The sequence below is a fragment of the Catharus ustulatus genome, chromosome 16 (assembly GCF_009819885.2).
Source record: "Catharus ustulatus isolate bCatUst1 chromosome 16, bCatUst1.pri.v2, whole genome shotgun sequence".
Classification (NCBI taxonomy): Eukaryota; Metazoa; Chordata; class Aves; order Passeriformes; family Turdidae; genus Catharus; species Catharus ustulatus.
Genome location: NC_046236.1, coordinates 322,698 through 348,111, shown reverse-complemented (window position 1 = coordinate 348,111; position 25,414 = coordinate 322,698). Strand labels below are relative to the sequence as shown.

The window sequence follows — 25,414 nt, the reverse complement described above, 5'->3', positions numbered from 1 at the left end:
CTGCAAACAGAAATCTGTGTGAGTTCGGTCTGGTGGAAACTCAGCAGTCAAGCCTTCAGACTCACAGCCCAATCAATATCAAGATTTCACTCCCATATAAAGGATGTAATAAGGCTTCGAGCACATTTCAAGATAAAAAGAAATTCCACCTACTGAAAAAGAATAAAGCACATCACTAAGGACATAAAATAATCTAATACTTCAACAGCTCTTAAAGGTAGATCCTCCTTTGGGCATGGTTTGCAAGAATATTTCATATTAATCTTTTAACCTAAGTATTCTTTTTCTATTTGGATGACAATTTTTCAGACCACACTTTGAAAAGTACACATTATATAGGTTACTGTATTACCAGACTTATGTGTTTCGATAAGTCTGCTGCTAGATACCTTTTAATGCTACTTCCCTAAAAATTATGCAAACCAAAGTCTTACTCACGGCTCTCATATAAAAATTAGAGTATGCAAAAGAAATATCTGTCTGCAGGCAGAAAATCAGTTCAGTCTTAAGGTGGTGGAATGATTTGTTCAATTTCCACTTCTTAGTATGTTCTATTCACTTAAGTGTTAAAAAGCAACAGCGATATGTTCATTTACTTACAAGCCTGAAATTCTCACACTATAAGAAGTAAAAAGCAAATCAGTAACCATCACAAATAAGACTTACAGGCTGTAAACGTCAAATTTCAAAGGAAAGATCAATTTAATTTATTAAGATCTTTTTAAAAATACATATAATGAGTAGCTGATGAATCTGTTATGTTCTAGATAGCACAGGACATAGACAGTAATTAAACCCAGAGAGACTTCAGGAGGATAAGTAAACTCACAAAAATAGAGATTAAAAATGTGAAGTTTTAAATTAGGACAACGATAAAGGTTGCTGAGAGAAGCTGTGACTTCTCACATATCTCTCACATCTCTGTTTAAGGCCAGGTTGGATGGGGCTCGGAGCAACCTGGTCTATGGAAGGTGGCAGGCAGGTGGTTGGGTCAAGATGATTTTAAAGGTCCCTTCCAATCCAAACCATCCTGTGATTCTGTGACTCTGCATCAAGACCAAAAGCAAAGTTTCCGATTTTTCACCTGTTCCAGGTAGATATCCACACAGCCCCCAGCTACTGTGCTGATGGAAGCAACTGCCAGGAGTGGATGAAGTGGGTGCCATGCTATATGGGAAGGGGAGGCAACAGAATCAGGAGCATCTGTTTGATGATCCACGTACACAGCCATAACGACAGGAGCCGTTTCAGACTGCACACCTGTACAAGGAAAACAAACATCTCTATCAGGGATGTTTATGTAGATAATATATATACACTACATATATGCTATATTTAATTCATGTACTATATATAACGACATGCAGGGTTAAAACATAGGGGAAAATAAAACTACAGCATCATCTCGTTGCACATACTACGCAGACATAAGAGAAGTCAGAGTGGCATAAAAAAAAAAAAAAAGAAGAAGAAAAAACTAAGCCTCATACTCTGTAGATTCACAGTGTGCATAGGCTGGTACCAGTCTCTCACCAGTGGTCTGTGCTGGCCTGCTTTTAAGGACTCTGAATTAACTCACAATTTACCAGAAAGTTACAGTAATTTCAGGACTATAAGGTGCACGGGATCATAGGGTACACTTCTGGGTGTCGGCAAATTTCCAAACTTTGTCCATGTATAAGGCACACCAGACTATAAAGCGCATTTTTTTTTTGCAGTGAGGATCAGCGCGCAACAAAGTAATGAATTAGTAATGGAATCACGGGATTGTGGGGTTTACTGGCAAGTGCTCAATTTGCAAACATTTTTCACGGATGGGTGTAGCCTTTAAACACAGCCCCAGGTGCCCTCCCCGTGCCGCAGGCCCCGGAACTCCAACCCACCCCCGTCGCTGGCTGGCGTGGCTGGTGAAGTGCGGCTTGTGCCGCGGCTCGAGGCTCCCACAGCATGGTCATGGCTCGTGGTTCAGGGTGGTTCGCGGCTCTCATGGCAAGGGTACAGTTCGCACTTCCAGGTTGGCTCGGAGCGGCCACGGCTCGCACTTCTGGGTTGGCGCGGGGCGGCTGTGGTTCAGCTTGGCGCTCCCGTGGTGCGGCTGCAGCTCACGCTTCCGGGTTGGCAAATTTCCCAACTTTGTCCATATATAAGGCACACTGGATTATAAGGCGCACTTCCGGGTTTCCATCAAAATTTTAGTCAAAAGGGTGCACCTTATAGTCGTGAAATTACTGTACTTCCAGTATTTCATATCCAAAGATGTTAACTAATATATAGACTGAACTCTTCTATGTTGTAAAGTCTCATGTCTAGGCTTTTAAATTAAGTTTCAACAGTTGTTATCACTTTGGAGCTTGTACTATTGAAATCACACTATCTACTATCTACATTGGAACCATTACCAACATTTGAATTAAAAAAGTAAGTGCTCATGTTGTACAGAAAGGAACATGAGAACAAAACCCTTTTCAGTGTTGTGGGTCAGAAGTGGAGGGCAGCACTAATAATCTGTAATAATTCATACACAAATGGTCTTTGGATTTGTGTAATGGGATCCAGTCAGCTCCGTTTCAAAAGAAAAACAGCCGGAGCAAAATACCTCAAATTACTAGCAAATAATCACAGTCAGAGTTCATTGGGTCAACTGGTCCAACCTCCCTGCTCAAGCAGGGTCTTGTGTCCAGACAATTCTGGATATCCCAAATGAGGGAGACTTCACATCCTCTCTGGGGTAGCCTATTCAGTGCTCAGTCAACCACACAATAAAGAAGTTTTTCCTTATATTTAGATGAAACTTCCTGTGTTCCATTACCTGCCCATTTCCTCTTGTGCCATTGCTGAGCCCCATGGAGCAGAGCCTGGACCATTCTCCTGAGCTTTTCCTGCAGACACTGACAAACAGGGACAAGGTCCCCTCTCAGCCTTCTCTTCTCAAGGCTCAGCAAGCCCAGCTTCCAGAACTGGACACAGTGCTCCAGATGTGCCTCACTAGGGCTGAACAGATGGGGAGGATCCCCTCCCTGACCCACTGACAATGCCTTGCCTCACACACTCCAGGATCCACCACCTTGGCCCCAGGGCACATGGTTGGTCAAGGACAGCTGGTGACCCTCAGGTCCTTCTCCACAGTGCTGCTCTCTAGTGGGGCAGCCTCCAACCAGGACTGGGGCATGGGGTTACTCCTCCCCAGGTACAGAACCCTGCCAAGATCTAGTGAAAAACAAAACCAACAGAACAACACAAACAGACATACACACAAAAAAATCCCCAAGCATGAAAAGTTTGAAAGACTCCTGTGACATTTAAGGGGAAGAGATATGCTATTTTGCACAGCTAAACCATGAGTTCAGAACCTGCAGGCATGTTACATTATACATTAAGGTTGTGTGGTTGGAGACAGACACATGAAAGGACTCACCCTGGCCACATGACAAAACAGCCTCCTCTATTGTTCGGTGCCTCCTTTTATAGGAGCTTCAAATTTTCCACGCTTATACGTGTCATCAGTTCCCTGGTCAATGATCCATCTGCATTTAGGACTGAATGAGATTGGATAGGATCCCATGTTTGAGCCTGAATCTAACCTATCATTGTCTTACCAAGGGATTTGTTACTTCTAGGTTGATTTAGTTTGGGGGACAGGTTCAGATCAGCCGCACTGTGACACAGTCCAGACAACATGTATAGCAGTGAGACTTGCCTAAGCCACCAGCATGTAAAATGGGCATGAACAGACTCTTAAGGTCTCTTTTCTTTAAATCTTTTGTCAGCACCTAAAATAACTAATTTGCTGGGCACTTAATTTAGAAAGCTGGGCAACTCTGTTCAGTAAGTTGGGAGTTCTGTATCTAGCCCCTGACACATACAAGGAACAACTACTGGATATGAGAGTAGATAAGAGCAGTCAGCCTAAGAACAAACCATTTCGCCTTTCAACAAGATCCACTCACACCTTCATCTGCACAATCCTTCAGAATTCTAAGCATTCCCAAAGTGACATTGAGTGGGTCTAGTTCTATTGCCACACAAAAAAAAAAAAAAAACCAACAAACCATTCAAATAAAATTTGGAGTGCTTTTCATCTTGATTTCATGTATTTTAGAAGTTTTTTTACAACTCCAGTACTATTCCAGAGTTCTATGTTCATACTACTACTTTACTCCTTATTTTATCTGTTTCATTTTCCTCTAAGAGAGGAAGGATTTAGTCCATATTTGACTACAAGCTTTATATGGGCTCAAAATTTGAAATAATAAAGAATTTCACTTCAGATTAAAATAAAAATATAAGGTGCCTAAATGAAAATAAAACTACATTTCATATGAAATAACAGTTTTATCACACAAGCCATACAGCTATATTGTCTTCTCTATAGGCACAATTTTCTACTTTTAAGTGTTCCTTGCATCTATAGTCATAGATATTACTTACTATTCAGATATTTCAGTCCCTTTCAATGACAGAAATAAGTTTATCAAGTTTCCAAACTGCATCTCTTGTTCTGCTCACTAATGTAACTTTTGGACTTAGTAAAACAGCAAGGATTTTTTTTCAACCAGTGCTGTGTGTATTTAAAATGGCAGACTGGCACTTACTAAAACAAGATTCTATGATACTGTCATGTAAATTATAGACAAACCCAGACACAAAATACTCTTCATCACAGTAACTACACAGAATTATGGAGCAGACTGCTACACACAAATAAATGGCTTACATAAGAAAATTACTCAGTGGTGTAAAAATAATTAAAACAACATCCATTTTCTTGCAGTGATCTTGGGAATTCATTAGTCACATGTTTACTGCTAGCTCATGTATTTACACTGTCGCTTTGATAGCTGCATCTTCAAAGAAAGAAAACCAAGTAACACTGCCTCTATAGGCTATTCTGGCACTCCACGTTCTATTTTTCCAAGGTTTAAAAAAAAAAAAAAAAAGCTGAGAAAGCTAACAATTTTGTGTTTTGGAATAGAATATGACTAAGCCCCCATATGTGATCTCAATAATCAAATTAGATACACCTGACAGACACTTTTGAAACAGCGCACAGGGAATTCTTAAAAATGGTTGCACTTTGTTATACATAGATAATGTGATGGTTGGCTCTCACAATTAGGAGATGAATATTATGTTTATGTTGAGAGAAGCTTTACTTATGAATAGTTACATTATTGTGATTTGTTGTTTAGATGTCCTCTGTTCTCCCCATTGTCCCCTTTCCCCCATATGGTTGCCACGGGACGGCCTACGGCAGTCAAAACACATGGAGGGAGGGCGTGTACCTTTGCCCCTTACCTGGGGCATTTGGGAGGAGGGAAGGCTTTTTACTAGGAGGTGTGGCATGGCAACACCTGACCTCCAACCAAGCCGCAAGAAAACAGTCTCACCAATACAGGGCAAAGAGTTCACTGACAGACTTTAGGAGGGGCCAGCGTTGCCTGGTGGAACCTGTGGTATAAAAGGCGGAGCAGCCATTTTACAGATGCGCTAATAGTTGTCAGGTCACCAACTCCCAGCACGCTGCCCTTTTTCCTTATTCTGTCCTTTGTTGCATTTAAGGTTTAATAAACCTTCAAAGTTTTAAAAAGTGAGCATCGTTTCTCACAACATCATGGAATCAGGCATGGGTTGGGTTGGAAGGGACCTTGAGCTCATCCAGTTTGACCCCCTGCCATGGGCAGAAACTCCTCCCACTATCCCAGGCTGCTCCAAACGCCATCCAGCCTGGCCTTGGACACTGCCAGGGATCCAGGAGCAGCCACAGCATCTCTGGGCACCCTGTGCCAGGGCCTCACCACCCTCACAATAAAACTTTTCTTCATTGTGCCTAAACTAAACCTAATGTGCCAGTTTAAACCACTAGCCCTTCAACCTGTCAGTACAGACCCTGGTAAGAAGTCTCTCTCCATCTTTCTTATATGCTCCATTAAGTTCTTTTGAAAACACTTTCCCCGTCCAACCATCCAGGAGCCACCGTGACAGGCACTCTCGCACCACCTGAGCTAGGACCAAGGCCCTTTGCAGTTACACCTCCACATCCACACAGTGAAACCAGATTTCCTTGCCAGCTCAACCATAGGTTTCCCATAAGTCTCAGATGTCTGGATCACTAAAACAATTTAATTTTGGTGCAATAACAAAATATTTGAGCTGGTATCTCCAAGGAGGAATGTCAAACAAAGGAACCCCTGGGCTTTTACACCCTTTCAGTCTAAGGGTGAGGAAGTCTGGGGGTTATCAGCTGCTGCGAAGTGTCTCCGAGTGCCCCCCACCTGACTGGGCCACAGGTCTCCACAGGTCGCCCTGTGTTATGCAAAGAGTCAGCAGTTCACAGCAACTGAGCTGCTGGCACTGAATGGATTCCTAAAATACTAGAAGGCCACAATGAGGTCTTCACAGAGCCTTCTCTTCTCCAGGCTAAATACCCACAGTTCTCCAGCCTGTCTCCAGAGCAGAGGGGCTCCAGACCTTGCAGCATCTGCATCTCTATGGCCTTTTCTGGACTCTTTCCACCAGCTTCATTGCTCTTCCTATGCTGGATCCCCAAAGCTGGAGGTACACCTGAAGGTCTCAACTGAGTGGGGCAGAGGGGCAGAATTCCCCCCCCTTCCCTGCTGCCCCTGCTGTGGGGATGAGTTCAGGACACAGGGATATCTGGGCTGTCAGTGTACACTGCCAGGTCATTTACAGTTTTTCATCCACCAGTACCCCAAGTCCTTCTCCTAAGGGGTGCTCTCAATCTGTTCATCCTTCAGACTATACTGGCAATGGAGATTGCCCCAACTCAGTGCAGAACTTTGCATATAGCCTTATTGAACTTCATGAGCTTCACAGAGATAAACACTACAATATTAACAACTGCAAATGATAACACGAGCCAGAACACACACATTTCACAAAACAATCATCAGTGTTCAGGAAAAAAAATGTGCTATTTTGTCTTTGGGGACAATACTTAAAAATCTGCTTTTATATTCTGTCACAGTGTTAAGCAAGGTTGATAGCAACTTGGTTTGCTGTACTTGTGGAGCTGTGGACGCACCAGCATCCCAGCCACCACACACATTGTGAGAGGGGTCTCTCTCCTCAAGACTCAACACTTAACCAGAGCAAAAGCAGAGGTTTTTCCTTTAATCCCTATCTATAAGAAATGCTGTTTTAAAAATCTGAAATTGCTAAAAAGAGCTAGCCTCAGGAAAAAAAAAAAAAAAAAACCAAAAACCAAAACCCAACAAAACTGCTCTGTGCTACAAAAAGATGGTTAATGACTATGTACAATCTTCTCTAAGTACTGAAACAGGTGAAGTAAAAATCGGGTTGAATCCCGCACCAGAACGGAAGAGAAAGGGTGGGGAGCCTGTGCCAGGCAGAGCCCAGGCTGCTGCTAACATGGGCAGCTCCTGGAGTGGACAGAACCCTACGCAGGTCCCTCGTCCGGGCCGTGACCGCCATTCGCCGGCATAGAACAAGGGGCTCTATGAACTCCTGGCTCTGAGAGGCCAAACACACGGACCATGCCACCACGTTCGCGCCCGCGGGTGGATTTTTGCCGCCTCCGCCCCAGCTCCCTCCGCCCGCGGGCAGCAGCTCAAGCGTCCCTCACCTTCCGCTGACCGCCATTGACGCCGCTGCCGCAGGCCGGGCCCAGATACAACCACGGAGAGCCAGCCGACACGCTGCGGGGTGCTGCGGCCAAAGCCCGCCGCCCGCTCTCCCCCGCCCGTGGGCAGAGCCTACCGCCCTCTCTCCCGCCCCCGCGCTCACAGCCCGCGCCGCAGGCCGCACTCACTCCGCGATGCTTTGCGTTACCCCGACAACGGGGCGAGCCGCGAGCGGAAACTGCCGAGAGGAGCCGAGGAGAGGCGGGACCGGCCGAAGCCGCCCGACAGCACACGGAGAGTGGCGGAAAGTGCCGAGCCCAGCGGGCAGGCGGCGGTCCCGCGCGTCCCGGCGAGTGTTGGCCGCTGTGCTGTCCCCGCGCTGCGCGGGGTTGCAGAGCCGTCTTCAGGACTTGGTGGCTTAACCTGTGAGGAACTTTTTCTATCGCAGGTGATGGACTATGCCGCCGTCGCCTCGAGAATCAAGATCCTTCCCCAAACCCTCTTCGCCCTCAGCGTTAACACACATCTGCTGTGACGGAGAGTGATCCAGCTGAACCTCTGTGGAATAGAAACGCATATCGCAACCGTGTTTAATTGTACAGCCCGGAGCTCAGTGGCTCTTTCAGAGTTTTGGCGGGAAGAGTTTTTAACTTCGTGACCAAGTTTTTCTAGAAACATCTAAATGGTGACAACCGTAAAGCCCTCCTACCACGCTGCACCGCCTCAGCACACCACCTACACCCCATGTCAGGGACAGCTCAGCTCCATTCCCAGCTCTTGCCCCCACTGGGCCTGCAGCCAGCCCTAACAGCCAGGTTTGCCTAACACCTTCAAAATGTTGAAAAAATTCAAGACCAAATCCTCACAGCACTGTCTTATCCATAGTCATTTGTAATTCCTCTGAAGTCACAACACTTCTATTCAAGCTGATGAAAAGCAGCCACACCTGGTACAGCTATGACAAGCAGCTCCTGCATATTTCCTGGTTGACTGTCCATGTGTAACATGTAATTTATGTGGTGTTTATCAGTTTCCTTTCCCAAATACACAGGGACTTTTCTGACAAAAAATTCCAAACAACCAAAAATAAGCAACAACAAAACTCTGTTTTGGTAGCAAGTAGGAGAAAGTACCCAGTGAAAGGCACACTTCTAGAAATTACGGGCAGGCTTCGGGTAGAGAGGCAAACCACTGGCTTTAGACCTTCTCGTAATAAGTCAGCAACCCCCGTAGCCTAGACTAGCAGAACTGACAAACTAGAGCTTTTTATCTTCTCCCTTACAAGGCATCAGCTCTAACAGTCATTTATGGCATCTCTTCATAGTGGATCCTTGGACATGCAATAAGCCCATTAGATCACTCAGATGCAACTCCCAAAGCAGAGTCAGCAATTCATCTCTTGCCTCTACCAAGCCAATTGTTCTCACTGTAGCCTTGAGTTCATCGGACTAGAAGTTGAGGATTTGAGCAGACTATGCAGATGCCTTGTTTTCTCAGACAACCAGGCTGTCGTGGAAACAACTACAACTACATGATGCAATCAAGTCAGAAACACATAGCCAGCTGGAGCCTCAAAAAATCATTTAGTCTGTCATCCCTTTCAGGGCTGGAATAAAAATAGTCGAAACAATCCACTGACTGTCTCTGCTGAAGTGACCGCTTTACAGGTCTCAGAATTGGCTGGCTCAATGTTACACAGATTTTTTTTTCCCAACAATTAAACCACATACCCATACTTTTGCAGGCTTAGCTGGAAATGAAGTTTTCTTACCCTTCAATAGTCAACAGAGAAGCCCTGCTTGTCCTTCTGCTGAACAGCTCTGCATTGCTTGCTCTATTTTCTAGTAAAAATGCAATTTGTTATTCATACCTTAAAATACACAGGATGTGCAACAAATCCGAGTTAATGCTCTTACCTGGCCTAGAAGGCTGGAAGATTATTTTCATTTTGTAGCTGTGCAGGTCTGTGAAAACAGAGTAATAAGGAAGGGCTGTGATCAAGATAGAACAAATGGAAGTTCCAGAATCTTTTCACATCTCACCCTAACTCCTGTCTCTCAGCTCTTGTCCAATTCCTTTTGAGTTGGCTTTTCTCTCACAAGCATTCAGATACATGAGCAATTCTACACCTTAACAGTCCACTGAAGGCAACGAGGTTATTCAAGCACAGAAAGTTATTTACATATAGAGAGAATGTTCAGTTGGAGGGCTGAATATAATTTCACATCTCTTGGCAAACCACTATGGAAATACGTGATAGTGGAGAAGCAGAATCCATCATTTCCTAACAGTACTGTTGAATTTGGTTGTGGCCAAACCAAGGAGCAAAAATAAGCCATGTGATCTTGTGCTAGATTATAACAAAATTGAAACATAGTCTCTTTTACAAACCCCAAACAATTAAGCTGTAGATTTAAATGCAAAGTTTGGCACTGGAGACAAACCCATTTTTAACAAATTCCATTTAGAGCACTTGGTTACTCACAAATACACTTTATAGCATATTTACAGGTGATGACACAGTGCTCAAGACATGTGACAGTTCTACCATTATAGATAATTACTTACAACATGCTCCACAGGAGCCCAGTTTTCCAGAATTTAGACACCATCATGAGGTTTAACTAATTATGATTTTATTTCTAAGCTTACAAAGATTTTCCTCAGAAGAGGACTAAGGCATCCTTTCGGGCTATGAGAGTTATAAAGAGTCAAAAAAGAGGATGATCTAATATTCACGTTAAGAGAAAAATATCTTACGCAGTAACCGTTGTAAGACTTTTAAAATTTTTTTTTGCTTAGCAGTTAACGTGAAGTCACCACAGAGAAGCATCAGTCCAAAGGAGCCTCTGCTGAAAAGAAGGCTGCCCAGCAGCAAACGCTGGTCCAGCGAAGGGCCTCACAGGGGTCGCCTGTGTCCAGATACAGCCCAGGAATGTCCCAGTTGTTCCAGGGAGAGCGCCCCACGGCTTTCTCGGGGTCGCAGTGAAGCGAGCGAGAGTCAGCGGTAGTGCCGGCCCGGTACGGTGCCAACCAAGCAGCGAGCCCCAGCTCCGCTGGCCTGCTCCAGGCGGGCAGGAGCCAACCAGCGCCAAGCCACAGCGCCCCCACTCGGCAGCTACAAGTAGTGCGCCGCACACAAACCACCCCCTCCCCTGCCGATTCAAAGGGCTCGACCTGAGGGCTCTCAATTGGTGCTTCTTTCAGCCAATCAACAGCCAGATCTGGGGTTTCACCCCCGCCCCTAGCGGACACACGCTGCTGGCGTCTTCCTCCGCGCGGAGCTTTCGTCACCCGCCCCGCGCCACGCTTTGTTTGGCTCGCGCTAGGGCCGCGGCCCCACCTCCGCCTCGCTCCCGCTCGCCACTGGCCAATAGGGCGCGTTGTTTGGGGGGCGGGGAGCTCCGGCTCTCTCAGCTGGGCCCGCGCGCCGCGGCCCCACCCCCGGCCCGGCCCGGGCAGGGCAAGGAGGAACCGGAACCTCGGTGGCCGCAGCCCGGCTCGAGCCTAGCGCGGTCCCGAGCCCGGCAGAGCCTGGCGGCGCTGGGATCGCGGCTGGGTTTCAGAGCAGCCCGGGGAAGAGGTCGGCCTCACAGCCGGGAGCGGGGCTGCCGCCGCCAGCAAAACTGGGAGGGCCACTGGGCTCCGCGCCGGCCGCCTCCGGAGCTGGCGGGTCTGGGCGTACCCCGGGGGTGCCTGTGGCTGCAAGTGCAGGAGCAGCCGAGGCAGCCGCCGGCGGGCGAGCCGGAGCGCGGAGGCTGCGTGACGGCATTGATGCGGCAGGTGAGGCCGGGGCAGGGGATGGAGCCTCCGGGGCGGGACGCACCTGGCCCTGGGGAGACGGGCCCAGCCCCGCTCTCCCGGCCGGGCCGGCCGCTCTTGGGAAACGCGTCTCTGCGACTCTTACGGGAGGCAGCGGAGGGATGGCCACGAGGGTGTAAGCTACCAAAGCAGCGAGGCTGAATAAATTATCACTTTAGGAGAAAAAGGGAAAGGAGGAACAAGGTGAAAATGAAAGGAGAAAGCAGCTATAGCGGGGAAGGTGCACGTAGGACTTAGCCAGAATGCTGGAAGGAGCCAGTAGTAGTTAAGAAGTGGGGCAGATCCTGGGTCTGGGTGCTACTCGAGTCCTGGAAGGAGCTGTCCCCAAGGAGTGTGTCACTGTTTCCCCCCCACACTAATTGTTGGGGGAGGCCAGTGGGTGGGTGCATCGTTTAATTTGCAGTAATAAAACCAAGCTTGAAATTATTTAAGCCTTGCCTACGTGAAGTTTTTGAGCACACACTGTCAGGATTGGAAGATTTCTGCCCTCAAATTAAATAGAAACTGTAGGTTTTGATGTGTGAAGAATCAGTCTGTAACTAGGGACCTGTCAGGTGAATAAATAACCAAATGTCAGTGTGAGTTTAGATGCACAGTTGAGATCAGTTTATTGAGCATTTTCAAGGAGTGAAAGGTTGCCTGACACAATTCTGGATGGGTTCAGTGGTTTCGCTGAAAATTAGAGGGAAAAATATAATTTTAATAGTAGGAATAGAACCCATAAGCAGTAACTTCATGAGTTTGTATGCCATATCGTGTTGATGTATCTTCATTAATTTGAACCTCGTTATCCTAGTTTCAGCCTAATCCATAGTCCTTCCAATGTTTGTGATAGTCAGAATTTCCTCCTCTTGTTGGTTATCTTTTCCCTACATGGAAGCTGGATGGTGGCTCCTGCCATGGTGTCAAGGCAGCTGCATCCCAAGTGCTGCTCCTTGCTGTGTGCTTTAACTGGTTCTTCCTTGGAAGTTAACTTCCTTTTGATATGCTGTCAGTAATATTTTTACACTCCTTAAGAAAAACTAAAACAGTTGTTGGATTTTAAGAGATGATGTGAATTGATGCCTAAAGCTTGTGTCCATATCTGTTATTTTGTTCCAAGTGTTTGAAAAAAACCTTCAGAATTGACAGGATTTGTGAAGTCAGCACAGGAACTGGTCATCCCAGCAACTGGTCCCCATGGCAGGTCCAAAAGTTGGCAGATGCCTTCGAAAGCCAGGGATGCTCCCTTGGCGCACAAGGGTTCAGGGTTGCCCTGCTTGGCCAGGGTCTCCGCATGGCCAGAAGCAATGAAGCAAGGGTGCACAACTGCTGTAGGTGCCTCCAAAGTTTATTGCCCTCCAAATTTAAAAAAAAAAAAAAAAAAAAAAAAAAGAAAAAGGGGAAAAGATGGAGTGGTGGGGTGGCATTAATTCTCTCCCAACAGAGGCGGCGGGCAGGGGTGCAGGCCTGGGGAGCCGATCCCTGCCCGTTGCCAGTGACAGAACAGACCCGGCCCACGGTGCTGCCGTCGGCGGGGGCGGCGGGGTCGGGGCTGCCCGACGGGAAAGAGCGCGGGGAGGTGCGGGGTGGGGGCGGAGGGGAGCGGGAACCTCGGGAGCCTCGGCCAGTCCCAGCCCCAGACACACATATACAGGAGGAGAAGCCGCCGCTGCATCCAGGAGCATGGATCCCCCCCCTGCGGCGGGCCGGGCCGCGGCTCCGCGGTGAGGAGAGAGGAGAGCCCAGGGCTCGGGGTCCGCGGAGGGGTGGGATGGGATGGAATGGGATGAGGGAGCAGCACTTCCCCGCTCCCTTCTGCTCTGCCGCCCCAGCGGCTGCCGCTCCTCCGGCGCTGGCGAGCGCTGCCACACGCCCGAGTTTGGCCGGGCGATTTCTCGCCCAAAGGCGGCCCGGAGCCCTTCGGGACGGAGACGGGGGACTGCCGGGGGGCCCTGGCTGCCGTTTTGGCGGGTTTGGGGGGGGCTGTGGCGGGGCTTTCCCCCTCCCGCCTTCGGCACAGGTTGTTGGGTCGGGACAGCAAACGAAAGGGGATTTAGTAACAAACAACGGCGGCCATGTTGAGAGGAATTTCTGCAGCTAAACTTCTCCCCTCTCAGCCCAGGGGTTTCTCTGCCTGCCCGGGGGACTCCCTGGCCTGACTGTGTGCCCCCCTCTTTTCTCCCTCTCCTCCTCCGCAGGATGACAGTGAAACTGGGAGAGAGCAGCGGGGAGGAAGGGGTGAAAAAGCTGGGCAAGAGAGCAGGAGGAGATGAGGAGTCCCTGGAAGAAAAAGGGGCCGGAGGAGAGGCAGCTCCAGGCAGCAGCAGCACAAAGAAAGAAGAGAAGATCATTAACAGCAACACTACCAGCAGCCCCCCACCGAACCCCAACTTGTCACCGGCCCCTGCCTCCCTCCAGCCCTCCCAGAGCCAGGACCAGCATCATTTTCTCAGGTCCAGCGTCAGACCTCAGAGCAAGAGACTGAAAAAGGATTCCCAGGCATCCTCCTCGGTTGGCAGCAGTGCTGTCGGGAAAGGCAAAGGTACTGTGTTTTGACACCCTAAAAACATGCAGGCAAGGGGGATGGCAAAGGGGAGGCTCCTGTGGGGCTGTGCGTTGTCACTCATTTTCTGTAGATGCCATCTTTTGTTTGGTTTTGGGAAGGTATTTTGGGGTTTGTTTCTCCTGGCTGAAATCTTTGTGTTCCAAAGCTTCAGCTTCTCTCCTACCCTGTCCTCTCTGCACTTCTAGAATTGGGGGGGTGGGTCTGGATATTTATGTGGAGGAAGAAAAATTCTACATTATTGAAGCAAATCTTTAATGTCTTTATTTAATCTCTCCTGAGTTTTGGGAAATTCCTGTATTTTGATTAGGAAATCAGACTCTTAACTAGCTGTGTAATCAGGTGTCTGCACTTGAATTCTGTTCTTGGATAGTAACAAAATACTCATTGGGTGCTTGTTAGCATAGGGAGCAAACCCATCGACAAGACATTGGTGATTTCCCCCAATTATTTCTATTGTCCAAATAACTATTTTGGAAACAGCAATGAAATACACATATTGACATATTTGTTTCTAAGGTGTTGGGAGTCTTGTTTCACTGTTTCGAGACAGTTTGGGCATCTATGTGATTTGACTTTTTATTAAGGTTGATTTGTATACATCTGAAAGTCTGTAGGTACAGACATACACACCTGCTTTTTCACTTAGCATTGGAGACAAGAATTGGATTTTTTTTTTGGAACTGTTTCTAACTAAATAACTGGAAGGCAGCAGGGATATTTGAATATTTTGGTGCTATTGTGTGTGCTCTGCAGTGACTAGATGACATCTTAGTGCTGCAGTTTAGCTGTACTTCAGCCTAATTTTGGATATAATGTGCTAAAGTACTCAAGTGTTATTTTCTGTTATTTTTTGAGAACAGCACTCGAAGATTGCATCAGCATTTAAAATAATTAAATTTATTCTTGTCTGCTAAATTGAAGTACAGTTCCATGTAGCATGAATGTGTCTTGGCAGTTACCTCACTCTTGTGCATCTCAGCGGTGTGCATGTGCAGGGTATTAAGTAAACATTACAGTTATGAGTTTTGTGTTACAGTAGTAAAGCAGTGCAAATTGGGATAGTTTAGTTATTGTTATATCAGAGAAATGTTCTTGAACTCAGTTGCTCGACAGTTGGTGTAATTGACTAAAATATTTTTAAATACCTTAGTAAGTCCTCTTTAGTCTCTTGAATGTTAAATGAAAGCTCTGTGTGGTGGTACAGGACAGAACAGAAAGGCCTACATAATTTTTCTTCCAGTTGTGTGAAACCAAATAAACAAAACAAATGGAATACCCAGGAGTATTTGGCTACATATAATTAATTCCAGGATTGTAAATAGTTATTAGATGCGAGGAGGTGTTTCTTTGAAATGTATCTTGTCCATGATTCACAAGTTGAATATGACCATTTGAAATTATTCGATAGATTTGGAAGTGCGTACATGTGTGAACAAATACGTGTGTTTGTGCAAGTGTATATTCATGTTTGTACATGAACATTTATTTCCAATTCTAGAGCATCAGAATGTTTTTTAACTAGGATTATCAACACAGTAGGAAAAAAAAATTCTTTCACTTCTGCAATTCAAATTCCAAAACAAACAGAAGAAAATTACATACAGAACAGAAAATATTATCTCAATAACCAGTCATGGATAGTGTTTGCAATCACTGTACTATATTGTCAGGTTTTGGAGAACTTCTTAAATCCATCAGGAGTGACAGTAGTTAGAATTATGACTGTGTTTTCACTTTTTCAATTTTAAGACCCGCCACAGCTCTGCCTGGTTAGATTTGATGTGAATGTCCACACCAAATGTGGATGTGAATTCTCTGGTATGGAGAACAGAGCTGTGAAGCGGGATCCTTTCTAATTTGAGTTCTTTATGTTCAGAGATTCATAATAAGAGGTTTTCCAGACTTGTCTGAATTCTCCCTAGTGAAATGCATTGTGCTCACAAGTCATAGTGCTCCATGTTATGAGCAAAGTGTCTCAGAAAGCCAGCTTCTGATATGGAATGAATGGACTTAAATTCTTTCATTAGCTGTCCCACTTACTTTCTCCTCCCTCTGTAAGTATAAAAATGATGAAAAACTGGAGTGCATCAGCTCTGAACTTGGAAGCTTTTGGCTTATGACAAAGTCAAAGTAATGGCTGCACAAGTAACTCTGACAGTGATCAGCTGGAGTGACCAGACTATGCCTGTGCTTGGTCCAGTGAAACTAGAAACTTGTTTTTGTCATAGGTATTCAATAATGCTGTGTAACCTTTAACATTTTGTTAAGTAATTCTACTTCTAGAACCTCTGTATTCTGAAGGGAAAACTCTGACTTGCCAATTTTTAAGGAGTGTGATCAATGCACATTCTTTCAAATTGCAGTTGCTCAGCAGGTGTTGGTTTGCCTTGAGAAAAGTTTTGAAAATAGTATTTTTTCCCTGTGTGTTGCAAATTCCTTTTTACTTTTGGCATTCATGCTTTTAGGGTCCTTAATTGTAGCAGACAAATTATTGATAAACTTGGCTGCAAACTAAAAAAAGTGTGCCCACTCAGCAGCTGCTGACTTTTCAACTTCATTTTACTGTGGTTCAGGGAAGCCTGCTCATAATAATTCCATGGTTGTGCCTCGTGGAGTGTGTAAAGCTATTGCTAATAGTCATATTGCCCTGATGTACTCTTCAATTGCACCTTTGAATCCTGCCTCTTGCTTTTTGTGTAGTGAGGTGCACTTTCGAGTTTAGGGCAAAAATTGTGTAGGAAGTCATACAGTAAAATGAAGTTTGGAAGCTATTTCACTTCAGTAGCAAATCCATTTGGAATTGTGGGAAGGTTTATCAAATTTCCTGCACAAGAATCTAAATCTCTGCATTTTTTGGAATTATTATCATACTCTTTTCAACTGTTCATCACCTTTTCAAGGTCATAGTCTACACCTCAACTGAGGCATGACTTGTGAAACATAAAGGCTTGAAAGGAAGTCTTCAAGTAACTCACATGGAACTAGCAGGAACTTGAAGGACTAGTGGTGTCGAGACAGTTTATTGTGGGAGTTTGAATGCAAGGAGGTTTGTTGAGGGAGGAGATGCAGATCAAGTTAAGGTTGCTGAAAAAGAGGGTTTTCTGAGAGTTTGCTTCTGAAACGCCAATATACTACATGATTGCTGAGCACAGGCCTTAAGGTGTGTTTTGGGGCTTTGGTCCATGAAGCCAGAGTGGATGGATGTGTGTGTATGTTGTGATGACGTGAGTAAAAGGCAGTGTGGAAGACATTGCCATCATGTGTCGTAGATGTAGCTTGAACTAGAGTATTGCCATTTGTGTGTTTTTATCCGTTTCCTGGAGGACTAGCTTAATGGTGATGAGCTAAAGCTTGAAGATGTCTTTTATGCTGTTGTTCTGGATTTATTCCTAAAATGTGCAGAATGTCTCAAACAAGTATTTGGATTTGTTTTGCTGTAATAAGCAGTTCTTATTTGAAAAAGGACTTACTCAGCTGAAAGCTTAGTTGAATTAAAGTGTTCCATCTTTTGGCATGGTATAGAACTGGCTAAAAAGCAGTCTAGTTTGTTTCAACTTGCCAAAGTTTCGTGTTTGGTAGCATGTGGGTTAAATCAACTACTGTCTCCTGCAGAGAGGATACAGATACCGAAATACCAGATGTATGTACTAAAAAAATGTTGTATTGTATCTTCCTGAGTTCATATGTTGCAGAATATATTGTAATCATCATTTGAGATATTATTCCTCCAGCATTATTTCTCTAGGACATGAGCCATTGTTTAAAAACTACCTTGTTCTGACATTCTCCTTAATTCTATCTATCTCACTTGCACTTGGTACCTCTCCTTCCATCCTACCCAGAGATGCTTTCATTCATTCTTTACCACGTCGTTTACACCAGTTCTCCCTCTCTCCCTTTGGAAGTGGCTCAGGACCAGGACTCCACAGTATCTCATTCTGTACTGCAAGGGGAGAATTTTCTCCTCCTTTGCAGTAGGTATGGAGTTCTGACAGGTATGTGACTGCAAGGCTGCATGACTGTGGGGTTAAGTGGAACTTCATACTGAACTTTATGGGTGTTTTCTTCAGGAAGAGCAAGAGAACAGTGATTTACAGGAGATGAGGGACTTACCAAATACATAGTAAACCATGGGGGCCTTTTTATAGCTCTTGGTTAGCTCAGATAGTGCTACCTTTGATGCATTGTATACTAAACATATCCTGTCCATAGAGAAGCAAGCCTTCAGTATAGGTTTGTTAGAAGGCTCTGTTTGATAATTGGCACTGTGTATGCTTTAAACACATCCAGCTACCTCTAATTTTCTAGCTAGTAACAGTTCGGAGAAGATAGGCTGCCATCGTCCGTGTAGGACAGTTACCAGTTGACCCTGAGATTAGCTGAGTTAGTCAGACCATGGTACTAAAAATGCCAAGGTCACAGGTTCAGATCCTGTATGGGCCATTCATGTAAGAGTTAAACTCCATAATCCCTGTGGGTCCCTTCCAACTCAGAATATTCTGTGCATCTATGTTTCAAACTTTGGATATTCACAACAAGAACGCTCTGTGGCATAACCATGCAATAATACCTAAGATGTTCTAGGCTCGCCTTTCTCAGGCGTCCATGCTGTGTCCTGTGCAGGCTGGGTAGAAACTTCTTTCCAGTTATAAAGTTAGCAAAATGAAGTGTTGACTTGCAGGCTATTTGTCTGTTACAAGTTGGCATTTGCATTCCGTGCTTTGGGGAGTGAATTAGTCCTAACATTCCGCATTTGAACTGTGGCAGGCAAGAGTGTGAATGCACCATCCTATATATAAAGGTGTTCCTCCTACAGTGTCTGGTGATTCCTGGAGAAGTTGAGCTGTTGTGAGCTAAGCCTGTAACCCAGCCTGTGTGTTGGGATACAAGGGTGTACTGAGTATTTACTCTGGGGATTCCAGCTTCTGTGTGTGTGTCTTCTGTCGCAGAAGTTATTAATCAGCTGGCCTGTAAGAGCTGTCAGTGGAAGACTGAAAGGCATATTCTGAAATGCTACCTAGAAGGAAGAGCTTATGGCTGTAGCCACAATGAGATCTCGATACTATCAGTGTCTCTGTTATTTTAAACGTGTTCCATTCTTTGTCATTTTCGTATCGGATTCTGAAACTGCAGTCTTTAAATCTCTTTATATAAACTTTTGAAAGTGTTTGTATTTTGCTTAGAACTAGAGAGACAGCTGTTTCCATGGGAATATAGTTTGAGATAATATTATGCCAGTCACAGATAAATGAAGTTTTAATAATGGGATATATAGCTGGGTAGAGAACACTGGACAAAAGGAATTATTACGTTCCTCCGGAGCACTTGTGTTCTGACCCATGATTTTGTTGAGGGTTACAGTTCAAATACTGAGTACAAAAACCTGAAGTCTTTGCAAACTGTGTATTGAAAGCTGAGGGAGAATGCTGGGAACTTACATATCCAAATGACTACCTTGTACCTTGTACATGAGTGCTGGTGCACTGGCACACGTGGAGCAAAGGGAAGGAGTTGTTATAGCTGCAATGGTGTGGATGTCTAGGTCATTGGCTGGATGATGCAAGATGAGTAGACAGTGGGAGAAGGTCCAGCTTGTCTTTGTCTTGTCTTTTCTATAAATGATTTTACATTGAGTGAACACCTGAGCAGGTTATTAGAGTGGGCCCCCTACTTCTCTACAGCATTCTGCAGCAGTAATGGTATAGCTGTCCTCAGGGGAGCTTCTTGTTTTAATGCATTGATGAACTTTTAAATCATCAATTACTGGGACTTACAGTAATTTCACGACTATAAGGCGCACCCTTTTGACTAAAATTTTCCCCCAAAACCGGAAGTGTGCCTTATAGTCCGGAGCGCCTTATCTGATATACAAAGTTGTGACATTTGCCACCCCGGAAGTGCGAGCCCACCGGCATCGGGACAGCCCCTGCGCGGGGCGGGCCTACCGTCATCGGGGCGTCCCCTGCACGAGGCGGGCCTGCCGGCATCGGGGTGGCCCCGCCGGCATCGGGCCGCCCCCGCACGGGGCGGGCCTGCCGGCATCAGGGCAGCCCCGCCAGCATCGGGGCGTCCCCCGCGCGGGGCGGGCCTGCCGGCATCGGGGCGTCCCATGCGCGGGGATGGGGAAAGCCGCCGGAATCACAGCGGCCGCCGCACGGGGTGGGGCAAAAGCCACCAGAATCGGATTGGCTGCCGCGCGGGAAGGGGGAAAGCCGCCAGAATCGGAGCGGCTGCCACGCGGAGAGGGGGAAAGCCGCCGGAATCACAGCGACCGCCGTGCGGGGAGGGGGAAAGCCGTTGGAATCACAGCGGCCACCGCGTAGTGGGGGTGAAAGCCGCTGGAATCGGAGCGGCTGCCCCGCGGAGAGGGGGAAAGCCGCCAGAATCGGGGCGCCCCCCCGCACGGGGAGGGGGAAAGCCGCCGGAATTGGATCGGCTGCCGCGCGGGAAGGGGGAAAGCCGCCGGAATCGGAGCGGCTGCCGGATAGGGAGGGGGCAAGCAGCCGGAATCGGGGCAGCGGCGGCACGGGGCAAACCTGCTGGCATTGGGTCACCCGGAGCGCCACGGAACTCCCGGAACAGCGGGGCCCTGGGGATGCTGCACGGAGCGGCGGTGGGCATAACCCGGCCCTGCCGGGTACAGGCAGGCCCGGGAGCCAATGGCTGCTGGGTTGAGGCGGGGCCTTGACCAGCAAGCGCGCGGGGGGAGCTGGGGGCAGAGCCTCGCTGCAAAAAAAAAGTGCGCCTTATAGTCCGGTGCGCCTTATCTGATCTACAAAGTTGTGAAATGTGCCGGCTCCCGGGGGGGTGCGCCTTATAGTCCGGTGCGCCTTATGGTCGTGAAATTACTGTAATCATAGAATCGTCAATCATTAGTGAGGGGATGAAAGCTCATTAGCTGTTCTGCACATAACAAGAATTGCATCCAGTAAGATTGAGATATTGATTTTACAGGGGATGATTTGTTGATGTATGACTTGTTTTGGTTTTTCCTTTTATCCTGAACTGGTCTATAGTTCTTTGTTTTAGAATTCAGTACATTCCATTACCATACCAAGGTTCAGTATATTCTAGGTTGGATTGGGATAACCCGATGATAAATATTACCATGCACAGTAGTAAGAAAGTTTATGCAAAGGAATGATAGGGCAAACACCTTTGTTCCTGGAAGAATTAAATGGCAAATAAGAGCTCTGTAGAGGTGACAGGATATTCAGATTTTTTAATACTCTGAACAATTGTCTGGATGGTAATTTATAAAATAATTTAAAGCAAAAAGGGTTCTGATAAAATTCCCAGACTAGTTTGTCTTATGGAATATTAAGTGTGTATAAAGGAACAAAAAATCAATTATGAGGTACATGTCCTATGTAGAAGTTGAATCCATGGAGTCCTCAGTCTCAGCAGTAGAACTCTTCAGTCCGTCTTTTACCTACAACTAAAATGTAACTGAAAATGAACTGAACTTTAAATTCTAATAAGACTACAAAATCTTCACTGACACGTTAGTGTCTTATGCCTTTTGATAATGAAAACTTTGTGTACCAAAGGTACTGAACAATCTTTAGAAAATCCTTGATAAGATCTGTTCTTCAGGCACCTGACTTAGGATTTTATTTTCTTTAGTAAGTACAGTAATTTCGGGACTATAAGGCGCACCCTTTTGACTAAAATTTTGGTCCAAATCCGGAAGTGCGCCTTATAGTCCGGTGCGCCTTATATAATGTACAAAGTTGAGAAATTTGCCAACCTGGAAGTGCGAGGGGGGGCGGCGCCAAGGGAGTGCCGAACCTCGAGGTGAGGCGGGAGCAGGTGGCTGCTGCCGGCAGGAGCCGTGCAGGGTGGGCAGGACTGGGCAGCCCCCAGCCAGCAGGAGCCGCGCAAGGTGGGTGGGACCGGGCAGCCCCGAGGCACCCCAAGCTCCCCACAGTCCTGAACCACCCTGAGCCCGGCAGGGGGGGGCGGCAGGGTCGATCCGAGCCTGCACGGCACCGGCAGGGCGACAGGGCCAATCCGAACCCGCCTGGCCCCGGCAGGGAAAAACAGGACCTATCCGAGCCCACCCGGCCCCAGCAGGGGAAAAGCGGGACCGATCCGAGCCCGCCCAGCCCGGCAGGCGAAAAGCGGGACCGATCTGAACCCGCCCGGCCCCGGCAGGGAAAAAGCGGGACCGATCCGAGCCCGCCCGCCCCGGCAGGGGAAAAGCAGGACTGATCCGAGCCCGCCCGGCCCCGGCAGGGGAAAAGCGGGACCGATCCGAGCCCGCCCGGCCCTGGCAGGGGAAAAGCAGACCAATCCGAGCCCACCTGACCCCAGCAGGGGAAAAGCGGGACCGATCCGAGCCCGCCTGGCCCCAGCAGGGGAAAAGCGGGACCGATCCGAGCCTGCCCAACCCTGGCAGGGGAAAGCGGGACCGATCCAAGCCTTCCCGGCTCTGAGCCACCGCGAGCCATGGGCGACCCTGAGCCACCCTGAACTGCAGCAACCCCGAGGTGTGAATCGTGGCAGGTCCGAGCCGCCCCGAGCCCTGCCTCGCCAGCCGGGGGCAGGTGGGAGTGCCAGGCCCCGTGCATGGAGAGGGAGCTTGGGACTGCGTTTAAAGGCTACACCAATCTGTGAAAAATGTTTGCAAATTGAGCACCTGCCAGTAAACTCCATGATCGTGGGATTCCGTTACTAATTCGTTACTTTGTTGCACACGGCACGGATCTTCGAGGCAAAAAAAGGGCGCGCCTTATAGTCCGGTGCGCCTTATATAATGTACAAAGTTGTGAAATTTGCCGACTCCCGGAAGTGCGCCTTATAATCCAGTGCACCTTATGGTCGTGAAATTACTGTATTAAAAAAAAAAGAAAAAACCCCAGAAGCCCAAAACAAAACCAACCACCCAGCACACAAATGAAACCCCCAAATCCTTTATTCATTGTTCCTCTGAAGGATTTATCAGAAGTTGGGACTCTGTGATCTGGACTGAAATCCTGTGCCTGTCTTCTGATAAAGGATGTCATTTTGTGTTGGGATCTGGAAGCAACAGGAGATTAAAGATTGAGTTTGAGGACTGATGTATTTGACTTTCCCCTTCATGACCAAAGATCTGTATTTCATTACTGTGCAAATTGTGATATTCCAATCTCACATTTGCAGAATGAAGAAGTGTCAGTTCTGTGTCTGTGTTGGGTTTCTTCTCAGCCATCTGTTAAAGTGCTCAGTTTATTCTTGTGGTTTCCTTTTTTTAAAGGATTTACCTCCACAGTGCTGGAATTAAATGGCTTAAGTTTCAATTATTTTATCAGTGGCTGAGGAAGACTTTAAGAGGTAAAGAAGTTGTTTATTTGAGAAGTTGTTTATAAGTGCATTTTTTTCTAGATGTCTAATGGTTTTTCATGTCTTGCCTTACATGCTTCCCTGTGATGACAGTAATTTTCTTCAAAAGAGTCAAATAGTCATCCCTAGAAATAAAAGAAACATTAGCTTCAAAATGGTCACAATATCATATTTTATATCAACTAAATATTTATTGTATGCATGAGAAAAATGGACTTTCACACATCTTGCTGATTCTTCTTATACTTAAAAAAAACCACTACAGAATTATCAAAGTCAGATCTCTGGGTTCTTGAATGAGATATATGTGTATGTGTGTATATATATAAAACGCTGGCTTTGTCAGGTAAAAAAACCTGCTTCATGAAGTTGAGTTTGAATATAACTGAACTTTTTAGGTCTAAATATGAAAGAGAATTGTGCTGATATATATAAAAATTAGGGAAACTGGTTGGGACTGCTGTATTGGACAAGCTGTAATGTATGAGCAAATTGTATAAGTAAATAAACTAAGGCATGCCAATATATCGTGAGGTAAAACACAAAACATACAGGCCAGTAACTGGAAAAAAGGAAAGTGTAATGAGAATTCTTTATAATGAGCAGTGAATGTTTAGAGTTAAAAGACTTTTGTTTTATTAAGTACAGTAATTTCACGACCATAAGGTGCAGTGGACTATAAGGCGCGCCCCCCGGGAGTTGGCAAATCTCGCAACTTTGTAGATCATATAAGGCGCACTGGACTATAAGGCGCACTTTTTTTTTGCAGCGAGGCTCCGCCCCCAGCTCCCCCCGCGCAGTTTCTGGCCGAGGCCCTGCCTCAACCCGGATGCCATGGGCCCCGGGGCCTGCCTGTACCCGGCAGGAGGGGCACCGCGGGCCCGCCTGTACCCAGGAGCCACGGCTCAGCCGGCCCCCTGCATCCAGCAGCCACAGCTCTGCCTCCACTCGGGCTTGCCTGTACCCAGCAGCCACAGGTCTGCCGGCCCCCAGGCCCCCCTGTACCCAGGAGCCACGGCTCCGCCGGCCCCCTGCACCCAGCAACCATGACTCCGCCTCCACTCGGGCATGCCTGTACCCAGGAGCCGTGGCACCGCAGGCCCCCATGCACCCGGCAGTCGTGGGCCCCCAGCCCCCCTGCACTCAGTAGCTGCGGCGCCGCGGGCCCCTGGACTCACCTCCACCCAGCAGCCGTGGCCCCGCCTCCACCCTGCTCCTGCAGCCCTGCTGGCTTCCCCCGCGGCTCACAGCTCACACTTCCAGGTAGGCAAAGTTCCAAACTTTTGCCCACATGTAAGGCGCACCGGACTATAAGGCACACTTCTGGGTTAGAGCGAAAATTTTAGTCAAAAGGGTGCGCCTTATAGTCATGAAATTACTGTATATGTCTGCATCAATAAAGACAGTAAAATCCTAAATAATTTTTTAAAATAAAATTAAAGATAATTTATTTTTGAAATATAAATTACTGGGAATTGTTCTATTTTTACAGAAAAAAGAGTACATTTTGGGGAGTTGACCCTGGTGTCTGAATTAGCACTCTGATCTACAGTGTCAGATCAGGTGTGATGTTTTGTTTGTAGATTTTCCATCCCATTTTCTTTCCGGGTCCCTACTTGAGTAAACAGCAAAGTCTCTGTTTTATCCAGCATTATTCTCATTTTAGTATTTCCAGTCTTGATATCTTTTTTTCCATGTTCTTTGGATGCTGGTAACTGACAAAGGGACAATCACAATTATACTTCTGTGCCTTTTCTTGAAAGCCACAGCAGGATTTGGGAAAGGAGAATGGATTGAGACGTACCATCCTTTGGATAGCTGGAGTTTTCCTAGATGGTCCATGTCAGAGATGGTGTTCTGAGGATCCTACAATGGGGATCAAATAATGGACATGCTGATTCATTGTCATATAATGAACTAAAGCCCATATCTCTCAATGCTTCCCTTTCCACAGTTTTCCCGGAGGCAGTAGGATCAAGAACAAAGACAATGTGGCATTCTGCCTATTTTCCTCATGGACAACACTTAGCTCCATTGGTCAGCTCCCTGTTCAGTACTGTTCAGGAGTTCCCTGTAGCTGCAGGGCAGTGACTACTGAGCTTGCTACATATAAGCATCA

General features: G+C 46.7%; 3 protein-coding genes across 8 annotated transcripts in view; 1 reads left to right on the top strand and 2 right to left on the bottom strand.

Annotated features, from left to right (window-relative positions):
* The window catches only part of IFT140 (intraflagellar transport 140), a 97,397-nt gene extending 89,629 nt beyond the window's left edge, over positions 1–7,768 (bottom strand). For 2 of the 4 annotated variants that reach the window (XM_033074073.2, XM_033074072.2), the window contains exon 1: positions 1,085–1,260. In XM_033074073.2, coding sequence (XP_032929964.1) covers positions 1,085–1,231 — 147 coding nt within the window. In that variant the 5' untranslated portion in view covers positions 1,232–1,260. Of the gene's footprint in view, positions 1–1,084; positions 1,261–1,883; positions 2,129–7,603 lie in introns of those variants that run through there. The other 2 variants (XM_033074074.2, XM_033074075.2) reach the window with 2 other exon arrangements.
* A 51-nt stretch (positions 7,769–7,819) lies between these two features.
* LOC117003922 lies at positions 7,820–11,373 on the bottom strand. Its single transcript, XM_033074303.1, has 5 exons — positions 11,196–11,373; positions 10,505–10,825; positions 9,518–9,565; positions 9,373–9,442; positions 7,820–8,159 (listed from the first exon to the last, which is right to left on the bottom strand). Exons 1-5 carry the CDS (start codon positions 11,371–11,373, stop codon positions 8,117–8,119), a joined length of 660 nt encoding a protein of 219 aa, XP_032930194.1. The 3' UTR covers positions 7,820–8,116.
* CRAMP1 (cramped chromatin regulator homolog 1) overlaps positions 11,051–25,414 on the top strand; it is a 59,593-nt gene continuing 45,229 nt past the window's right edge. For 2 of the 3 annotated variants that reach the window (XM_033073744.2, XM_033073743.2), the window contains exons 1-2: positions 13,069–13,129; positions 13,604–13,947. In XM_033073744.2, coding sequence (XP_032929635.1) covers positions 13,089–13,129; positions 13,604–13,947 — 385 coding nt within the window. In that variant the 5' untranslated portion in view covers positions 13,069–13,088. Of the gene's footprint in view, positions 11,385–13,068; positions 13,130–13,603; positions 13,948–25,414 lie in introns of those variants that run through there. The other variant, XM_033073745.2, reaches the window with a different exon arrangement.

What these genes read in the sequence shown, in the direction of transcription:
- LOC117003922 (XM_033074303.1), bottom strand. Translation starts at nt 11,373, where the DNA reads ATGCCGTCACGCAGCCTCCGCGCTCCGGCTCGCCCGCCGGCGGCTGCC. An exon ending in CTTCCAGCCTTCTAGGCCAG is followed by an intron (nt 9,443 to 9,517) that starts GTAAGAGCATTA and finishes CATTTTTACTAG; the next exon opens with AAAATAGAGCAAGCAATGCA. An exon ending in TCTCTGTTGACTATTGAAGG is followed by an intron (nt 8,160 to 9,372) that starts GTAAGAAAACTT and finishes TCTATTCCACAG; the next exon opens with AGGTTCAGCTGGATCACTCT.